General features: G+C 39.1%; 2 protein-coding genes across 3 annotated transcripts in view; both read left to right on the top strand.

Annotated features, from left to right (window-relative positions):
• The window catches only part of LOC118733892 (myb-like protein P), a 322,500-nt gene that overhangs the window by 17,885 nt on the left and 294,341 nt on the right, over nt 1–10,274 (top strand). The window lies entirely within an intron of this gene.
• Nucleotides 4,409–10,274, top strand: part of LOC118733891 (mucin-19) — a 112,172-nt gene continuing 106,306 nt past the window's right edge. The window contains exons 1-3 of the mRNA XM_036463520.1: nt 4,409–4,596; nt 4,757–6,181; nt 6,267–6,398. Of these exons, the coding sequence (XP_036319413.1) occupies nt 4,525–4,596; nt 4,757–6,181; nt 6,267–6,398 (1,629 nt within the window). The 5' untranslated portion in view covers nt 4,409–4,524. The remainder of the gene's footprint in view (nt 4,597–4,756; nt 6,182–6,266; nt 6,399–10,274) is intronic.

Genomic DNA, 10,274 nt, shown 5'->3' with positions numbered 1-10,274 from the left:
TTTTTCCATAACAATTTCCACTAGAAACGGCCTCGTGCTTAATAAACTTGTTGAATACATTTAAGTGTTACAACGCCACGAATAACAAGAAAATATTTTGAACGTTTCTATAGATTTATTGTCTGCGGTGCTCTTGAAAGCTTCCCACATATTTTACTGTTCCGTTCTTCCTTCCAAACATTAACGTGTGTATTCTTGATTTCAACCCTACTTAGTTGCACACATATGCATATTTGATTATGTATTCCAGGCGAGAGATAACATCTGTCATCCCAGTGACAGAGACACTCACGACCAAAACATAGCCAGCAGTTGAAGCTTTCTAATGCTTTGTATAGATTTAATATGAACATGTATTCTATAATAAAGCTCTGGCGGTCGTAGTCGGTGCAAAAGCTACAGAAAGCTTAAAAACTTATATTAAACTGCGGAATATGGTTAAGGAGCGTATTCACACAGTCTAGCGACGCCGAGCGCAGCAAGGCGGAACAAAGCGAAGCTGCTGATGTTCACACTGAACAAAGCGAAGCGGAGCTTTTCTCATTGACCCGGCTGCAAAGATAGCAAAAAGCTTACCATCAATGAAAAGCGGCGAAAATATTTGTTTAATTCTATTCAAAAGATTAGTTGTAGAATTCGTTTTTATTTGAATATTTTGCTATTTTGTTTGCAGCAGCGTCATTAAGCTGAAAAATTAAATAGAAAATTCAAACTCAATAACTAACTGCTTTGCTTTCAGCTTATGAAAAAGCTTGCTGTATGAACACTTTCATATAGCTACGGCTACGGAACTGCTTCGCTCGGCTTGGCTCCGCTTTCTGTGTGAACGTACCCTTAGGCGTGTGTCTATATCAAAGGTGGCCACTTCATAGGCACGCGTGCTAAGGCTTTTAAAAGCTCTCTGTGCAATTTATATACGACAGGCACAAAATGAATGCTATCTCTGGCCAACCCTGGTATATATCAGTGACGACCGCAGTAGTGCTCTATTTCATACGCATAATCGAAATTGGTAAAAAAAGCTCTGATAGCCTCTTAGTTTCGGTCGTCTCTACTTCTGCATAAAGTCTATAGAAAGCTTTAAAAAGCTTATCCTGTTGGATGTTTTTTGGTCGTATAGATTCGTACAGGAAAAACTCTCTTCCTGCTCTATAACAACGATGGACGGAGAGAGCTTTTCGACTTTACTCATCCATACGAAATTGCGCATTATCCAAATAACTTTTGCGACTCTTGCCATATAGAAACTTCCACCGTATATAAGCTAAAATTCCAAAAGCAAACATTCCTCATCGCCACTTTCACCCTTGCCCCTGTGGGCACAATAGACCTACTGGTCGCAGTGCCATACCCAACCAACTATCTATCTATCTATCTTCACCCTTGCCCGACATTAGTTCCGTGTGAAAATAAAATCATACGAAAATGCATTTATGCCATGTACATATAAATTTCGCCAATCTCACCACGCAATCACATAAATATCAAAATCACAAATGCAATTGGCCCACTTTCACTCGCACCACCAACTCAGATACGCTTCGGGACGCTCTTTTGGGCTAATTGAAATTTCCCTAATGTGCGCGCTGTGGTCACAGCAAATGGCCTAAACAAAAAATATGCACGTAACATACATGGGTACGTACATACATACATACATTCATACGTGGGTACTATATAGCCACAGAAAACGCATTAGCAAATATGAGGGAATAAATTTCAAAATGCACATAGCAATTTTTTATTTTTATGTTGTTGTTATTGTTATTGTTACTGTTATTACAATTGCGATTGCATTAAAAATATTGCTATTCACATTCTTTTTTTTTTGGTGCTTTTATTTGGTGTAGCCATGCAATTTGTTGTTGCCGAGGAGCATACATACGTTTTTCAATTTCCCGCCACGCGCAACAATTTCGTTTATTTACAACCTCAACAAATCGTTAGCGCCTGCGCGAAAAAGCTGCAACCACAACAACAACAGCAACAAAAATGTGTGCGGCACCAACGCAATTTATGAGTTGCCAAGCGAACGCATACGCATTAAAGCGAAGCAAAGCGGTTCAGAGTACCTAGTAGATACTACCTACTAACGTAAGGCATAGATGATGGTGGCAGTGTGTTCGCCAAGGCATTAGATGCACAGTTTTGTAGGCCGCAAGTGCGCACGAAATATGCATCGCATATCATTGCCTACCCCAAGGCGCTGAAGCCGTTTGTTGTGCTGCGCAGTTTCCAGCCGCCTGCCCGATTGTGACCAGGTATTGTGGTGAGTTTTAATTTGGCCGAATGCGTTGCGCATGCGCACATAAAAGTCAACGCAGCTGACGGGGGTATGGGTGTGTGAAAGAGGGGAGCATAGCAAATGTGCAAGTCGAGCGCAAGTAAGCAGTACAAGCGAAAATTTTTTGGCGTAGTGCGAGAAATGATACTTGTGGAGAAAATGTCCAAAAGCGATTTTCTTTTACATAAAAAAAATGCACAGCAACAGCCAGCATTGTTCTTGTAATGTCGTAACTGCTATTGTAGTTTTATCTTTTATGCAGTTTGTTTTCTATATGCTTTTATTTTTTGCGCTCCACCAATAAACAGAACAAGTTAAACGCCAGCGCTTGCAAACGCATTCAACTTTGCAAGTTCTCGCCATTCTTGCTACAAATTGTTGCATATTTTACAATTGTACGATTGTGCGCATGCGCGGCATCGCTGTTAACGCCTTCGCCACACGGCCCTAGCGGCTGCGGGCGGCAACAAATTTTCCAAACCCACTGTATGGTGCACGAGCCGCACTATAACTGTCCACAAGTTGTTTGTGCTCGATGCGGCATTTCGGATTTTTTTGTGGTTTCTACTTTTAGCAAAGTGCTTGTAGATACCTCCATAATTCTTGCCATTCTCATTCGCATATCATAAAATATCATCGAATATTTCACAAGCCACAGCCGCACTCCTTAGTTTTCACCAAGCTTTGTAGAATAAGAGCAAAAATTATAAATTTTGTGAGGAAAGAAAAGTGTTGAAGCCTGCAGAAATGTACAAACACATTCTGTGTGTTGCCGCCAAGGTGGGCTAACAACAATAAAGTCTTTCTTGTACAAGTGGTATACATACAAACATGCATACATATGTACATACATAAATGCACTGATATATACAGACGTGTATAGTCTGTGGTCCTGTTTTGGGTGAGGCCTATCGTGAAATCACTTCAGTTTATTCTACGCACTTTTGGTCCAGAGACAACTACACCGTTGAGTTTCTCTATGCACCCAAAACCCAATCTGGATTTGGTTTTATTGGGGAGAAAGGACTTTGAGTATGATTGAATGTCACTTATATTTTCCCAGCGGGCTGACCTCTGTACACCGACTTATGACATTGCTTCAGAGGTTCGTTGATGCTGGTTAGTTCTTCTGACTTCAGCAGCATTGTCTAGAAAATGCATCAGACTAGACCGAGCTTCCTTTGCATTGTCGCGCCTAAACGACTAAGTACCTAGTATGCACCTTCTTATCGTTGAAACACAATGGCAGCGAACGGCGAATTTTTAGCTGCGAATGTTCGCTGTAGAAATTAAAACACACTGACGTATATGATAACACGCACAACCAAAGACACACCACGAAGTTCGCCCGATAGTCGTTCGCGACGATAGACTTACTTCCATTGTCATCGCTGCCGGCAGCGGCAAAATACGATTCATTGTGGCCATATGCTAAATATTCTCAGGTTTTTGAATCGAAATTGAAAAATACTATATTAGTTTTTGTTAAAAATTAATAATCTTGTTGTTTGTAAAAGTTTTAATTGTACCTATTCATAAGCAGCTGATTTCATTGTTGTCGTAGTTGTGTTTAACTGAGCGAAATTTTTAGGCGAAAGTTGCCGACGTCGGCGCTCTACTGAAAATTCGCCGGTACTGTTTTTTAACGGTTATGGATCGACTTGTGGCTCTAGATAACTATGGGAGTGTCAGTGAGATGAACTTTTGAGTCGTTAGGTGTCTGCAGACAACGGTAAGAGTACTGGTGTGGGCAGAGACCATCCCCAGGGCTCTTCACGTTAAAAGGGTATGCTATGCAGTTAAGGAGGGTGTGTTTTTCCGGTGACATGCAATAATGTCATTGGAATTAATGTCAATTGACCTAAAGGCACTTTTGTAGGGCGCACTAATAGCCACAAAGTCTAATATGGGTCTTTGGCCAGCTCCTCATACGAGATTTTATGTAGAGTATTACAGGAGAATTTTTGAAATAAATGTCAATTGTTAAGTATTTGATAAAAATCTATATCGCAGAATAGTTTTCGCAAATTACATACTTTTAAGATATTTGTTTTTTTTTTGTTTGTTTTCAACCTCATTACATTTAATCTAATAAATCCTTTCTTTTCATTAACTTTCAGGTGGTCCTCTCGGCCTGTTCTTCATATTTCCAGAGCCTTTTTCTGGACCACCCCGAAAAACATCCAATTGTGATATTGAAAGACGTCCGCTTAGCCGAACTGAAAACATTAGTCGAATTCATGTACAAAGGCGAAGTTAACGTGCAATATTGTCAGTTGTCGGCTTTGCTCAAAACGGCCGAGTCGTTAAAAGTAAGTTTGCATATTCATGAAAATGCACGTAATTAGAGTTCGAGCATCAAATATCTGAGGATTAGTCAACCACGTAAATTTGTTACCTACCATTTTACTATTTACATATCTCCTTCTCCAATTTCAACTTTAATATATTTTTTTCCCCCCCTATACTTAGGTTAAGGGCTTAGCAGAGATGACCAATCAGAACACAACACTCAGAGAGCCAGAACGTGAACCGGATCGCTTGAGACCGCACTCGCAGCCTAGCAAGAGCACCTGTGACAGCCCCGTCGATACTGCGTTAGCGGGCGGGTCCACCACATCGATAGCCACCTCAGCCGCAAACTTAGCCACATCAACAGCCGCCGCCGCCGGCGCTTCATCATCTGCCTCAGCCTCAATTACCGCCACCTCAGCCTCGACGACATCAGCAGCAGCAGCGGCAGCTACAACGACGCCAGTCAGCACCGCAGCTGCAGTTGTCGCTGCTGCCGCAGCGGCCGTTGCAGCGGCAACTCAGCAACAACAGCAAGCTGCCACAGCGTCTGCCTCCTCAACAACGACGTCAACGTCAACAGCAGCCGGCGCGGCCGGTACCGCAACAACGGCATCCACAGCGCAAAAACGTGACGCTAGCGGTGAACGCGGCGGCGGTAGTCCGTCTGCGGCACCACCGTCTAAGCGTCAACAAATGTCTCCCGAACGCGACTCATCACCGCTGCCGCTTGATCTCTATCAGGGCCGAAGCGGCGAAACCAGCATTGTTGGTGTGGAAAGTGGCCCAACTGCCGTCACGAGCGATGAACGCGATGTGACGGCACATGCCATAAGTAAAAATAACAACAGCAATAATAAGCATGCAGCGACCAGCAGCGGTGGTGTTAGCGGGAGCGGTAGCGCGCAGGCGTCGTCTCACCAAAATAACGGCAATGGCGAAGGCAAGTCCCGGCGACATGACGACTCGGATGATGAAGATGACGATGAGGGTGGCGGCGGCGGCAGCAACATGAGAGCGCTTGATTCACCGCCCGTGCGACCCGCCTCCTGCAGCGTGCTAGACGTGAGCGGTAGCATCGGACTCACGCTAGGCGTGGTGGAGAAGATCGAAGAACCCGATAGCTATGACGAAGAAATGGAACTGGATGAAGATATAGAAGACAATAGTTCGAACGACGCCATGGGCTTGAATATGAAAATCGGCGCAGCCATTAGCCATTCAGCGGCTTCGCTGGCGTTGCCCTCACCACTCGGTGGTGGCAGCGGCGGTGGTGGCGGTGATCCCGAGTCGGCACGTTCCACACCAGCCGCAGCAACAAGCTCGTCCTGCGGTGGACTTATACTCGCGTCGGATCTCACACACCAGCAGCAGCAACATCGTGCAACTTCGCGTAGTCCACGTGAGTGCGTGAGCGCGGCTGGTGAGCGACCTAGCAGTAGTGGCGTATGCGGTATGCCGTCGACTTCGACGGGCGCTGGAATGAGTCCTAGCGCATCGGCAGCGGCGGCGGCGGCGGCAGCAGCAGCAGCAGCGGCAGCGGCGGCGGGCAGTGAACCGCTGGCGGGCACGTCTGGATTGGGACCGGTGCAGTCGGTGCCATTGGTGAGTTTTGGCGGGTAGTGGGTGGCGAATTTTATTATTTTATAATTTTTTTTTCCTATTTTCAATTTCAATATTTTACGCACAGTCGCTTAAGAAGGAGATCGATTGCAGCGAGGATGACAACAGCAACAGTCGGCATATGCATCAGCCGCGCTCGGCGTCGGCGGGCGGCGGTCTAGGCGGTGATTTGGATTATCGTCTCACCACACACGAATCGGTAAGTGCGCCAAACCCTTTACGGCTTGTCCTTTCTTATTCTATTCATGAAAAAAAAAACAGATAAAAAAGTGTTTAGTTTTTCTTTTGTTGACGTTTTCACTCCTGTTCGATTTCGATTTTCAAACTCAAATGATACCGTTACATTACTTACTACTTAACTACTACTACATCAAAAAAAAAAATACCACAAATATTATGCAATATAAGTATATTTAAATATATTTTTTGCTCTTCGTCGTGTTCTTTGTCTATGAATTTGTTTACCTGCTGCATATGTATCTACGTTAAAACATCACGTTTTTAACATTTTTTATGATCACTACTTCGGTTCATATCTGTTTTTTTTGCCTATTACAAATTTTGATTTCAATGGCGATTTTTCGTTTAACATTTGCTGTCGCTGAAAAATAATTTCGACACAAAAAATTAAAAGCGACCATGCTTAAAATGCAAACAATTTTTTAGTTACAACAAATAAAGCGCATACAAACAAACATTTGATTTATAGCCTCCACCCAACCCATGTGAGAATTGCAGTCATAAATTTAATTGAAAAACAAACAAAAAACCGTATCCTAACAATATTATGTAGTCGCTTTAAGCGTACAAAAACAATTTGGAAATTTTCTGCTTAGAAATTGGATGATAAAAAAATTAGTGAACAGCTCACTACCGGAAAAGTTCCGAAAAAATAAATTTGCCATCTTTTAAATTGCCCGAAAACCGAAAATTTTGCACGACATTTCCACGATTCAAATTTCCCTTAACATTTCCGCCAAATTTTACACCCCAACTAATTTTTGCTTCGCATATAAATTTTCAGTTGACATTTTATGCTTGCCAGTGTTGCATGTTTGCCATATCAAAAATTGCTAAATAAATAATACGAACATGAAAAAAAGTAAATAAATAAATATACGAAAATACGCCCACACCCGACGTTTACTGCGCGCCTGCAGCAAAGCGTACTATTTTAGTTATTTCCCACTTGGCCGCCATTTATTTACCCCAACACACAAAAACGCACACACACACACACACACAAGCGTGCGCAAGCTATCCCCGCTCTCCAACCTCGCCTAGCCTAGCTCTTCTCGCTATTTCTGTCGCCGATTTTTTATTTTATTTTTATTTATTAACTTTTGTGCAATTTTTCAAATTTTCCTTTTTGTGTTAGTCCATACTGTTACTGATTTTGATTTTGATTTTCATTTTAATTTTGAATTTGATTTCATAAATGTCGCATGTTTCCGTGTCCTCAATTTTTTGACGCTTTCTATGTGAAAAGTGCAAACAAACTCATACTCAAACGCATACATTTTCACACAAATACTCGTATGAAATTGTCCTTGTTTTATTTGTATTGTTGTTGTTTTAGGAATTTTCATTTATCCTCATACTTTTCGCCTCTTTTTTGTAAATTTTATTAGATTATCCATTTCGACATACATATACGAGTCATATTGACTTACTTCCATCCTTCCCTCCTTTTAACTACCACATATGTATGTATGTATGTGTGCTTATTGGGGTGGGTGTCCTATTGCAATTTTTTGGGTTTTTGGGGGACCAATAAAAAAATGTTTAAATAAACAATTTGTATTACTCTTTGAAGTCTGCTGAGGGGAAACAGAGTTTGCCAATTGAAAAATAATTGATTTTCAAGGATTGTATAGCATTTCTACGTAAACAAATTATTTTTCCCCATAAGAAATATGTACATGGGAAACTTGGAACATTTTAAGCGACCTTTAAATATGTTTTGATTTAAAAAAACAGGGGTATAGAACATTCAAGATACGACTTTACTTTGTTTGCAAGCATTTTGGACCACCCTAATACACATACATACATACATATCGTTAGTTTCCTGCATTTTATGCCCTCCATTTCATTAACTTTTTTTTCATGTCGATTTTTCTTCTTTTTTTTTTTTGTTTGTCCGCTATTTGAAGTTCTACTAAATTTATATTAGTTTTGCATGCAAACTATTGAAAAATCAACGCGAAGGCGAAAATTCTGCGAAAAAGTTAAACCATGAAAATTAAAAAATTGTATGTAATAATAATAATTGGAAATCTAAAAACATACATTATTTATATACTAATGATATGAAATTTGTAACTATTTCTTTATCAATAATATGTATTTTAAAGCAAAGTTCAAAGCGTTAAGGTATTTTATTATATGTACATATACTGTATATTTTACTAGTATATTTTTAAGCAGGTATTATGATTTAAAATTTTCTCTAATTTATATAAATATAGGCATATATATATACATAACGCCGTTTCTGTAAATTCAAGAGAAGCGAGTGCTGAGTGTAGTAAATTACTTTGGCAATTGAAACATAGATGTACATTAGACTGCAGCACTCTCCATACAAAAAAATCGGTACTATTTTCTTCATTGGAATTATAAAATCTATTTATTATATTTTAAGACGTCCACCAAAATATTTCGGAAAAATATTAAGATTTAAGTGAGCTGGACCGATTTAAAAATATCTCCAAAAATGGGTTTTTTTATGAATAAAAATAGTTTCTTAAAGATTTTTTTTTTTGAAAATCCCCTCAAATGACGAAACGGTTTAAGCTTAAAATATTTGCATAAAAATATTAAAAAAAAAGTAAAAAAAAAATTTGAACGGAATCGTATTGATGAGATTTTTGATGCTTTTTTCAAAGGTTGATAGAGGAAAAACTTGAATGACTGAACCTAAACTCTTCCGATTTAGACTTAAGAGACATCATTGGAAAGGTATTTTCTCACCCTTTTATTTCTTTGCTAATAAACTGATTCAAAGGATGGAAGAGAAAGGTAGGATGAACGAACGTCATTCAAAGTTGAATTAAGATGTATTGGTATTCGAAAAAAACAAGATTGGACACGAATGACGTTTTTTTGTGGCCAGAAATAAAAATAGTGTGAAAATACCTTTCTACTGAGATGCCATAAGTCTAAATCAGAACATTTTTGGCCCAGTTATTCAAGTTTTTCGGAAACTAATCTTTGAAAAAAGTAAAAAAACAGCATCAAAAGTCTCATTCATTACGATTCCGTTGAAAAGATTTTTAAATATTTTTGTGCAGATTTTTTAAGCTTAATCTAATTTGTCATCTGAGGGGACTTTTTTCAAAAAGATCTTTAAGAAACTATTTTTATTCATAAAAAACTTCATTTTTGGAGGTATTTTCAAATCGGTCCAGCTCGCTTAAATCTTCATATTTTTCCGAAATATTTTGGTGGACATCTTAAAATATAATAAATTTTGTAATCCCGGCGGAAAAACCGCAACTTTTTTTGGTGATGCAGTCTAATGTACATATGTATGTATTGTGCTTGTCATAACTATACGACACTCACATATAGACCATGACTAATTATTTAATTATTTTTTAATTTTAATTATTTGTTTATAAAAATATAGTTTATTCTTTAACAAAAACCGTACAAATCCAAGTGTCAATCTTCGTGCAACATTAAAAAAATCGGGGTTTTTAATTAGATTTCTTTGTAATATTTTGAGTATGCAGTTTAGAAGCCCATTCAATTTTAGTATAATAAAGTACAAGTCTAAAGTAGATGAGACTTGCTGTTGATTTTTGGCAATTGCATCTTCTCCATATAAAAAACTCACCGAATATACTTCGATAAACAAATAATTATAATTAATAATAAGTTGTCCTATCTTGTCAATATGTGAGTGTTGTAGAGTTATGATAAGCCCTTTATATTAGATTATATTATTAAATATTGTTTGCCGTACCTAGGGTTCTGCCTTTTTGCATTTTTAGGTGACACCTACATTCGGCAATCAACATTTTTGTTAAGTATGTAATAAAAAACTATACCCAATGAATATAAACCA

Source organism: Rhagoletis pomonella, unplaced genomic scaffold, assembly GCF_013731165.1.
Source record: "Rhagoletis pomonella isolate Grant_MI unplaced genomic scaffold, Rhpom_1.0 Rhpom_scaffold_00002, whole genome shotgun sequence".
Lineage (NCBI taxonomy): Eukaryota > Metazoa > Arthropoda > Insecta > Diptera > Tephritidae > Rhagoletis > Rhagoletis pomonella.
The sequence above is the reverse complement of the archived record's forward strand: the minus strand, read 5'-3'. Positions and strand labels throughout refer to the sequence as shown.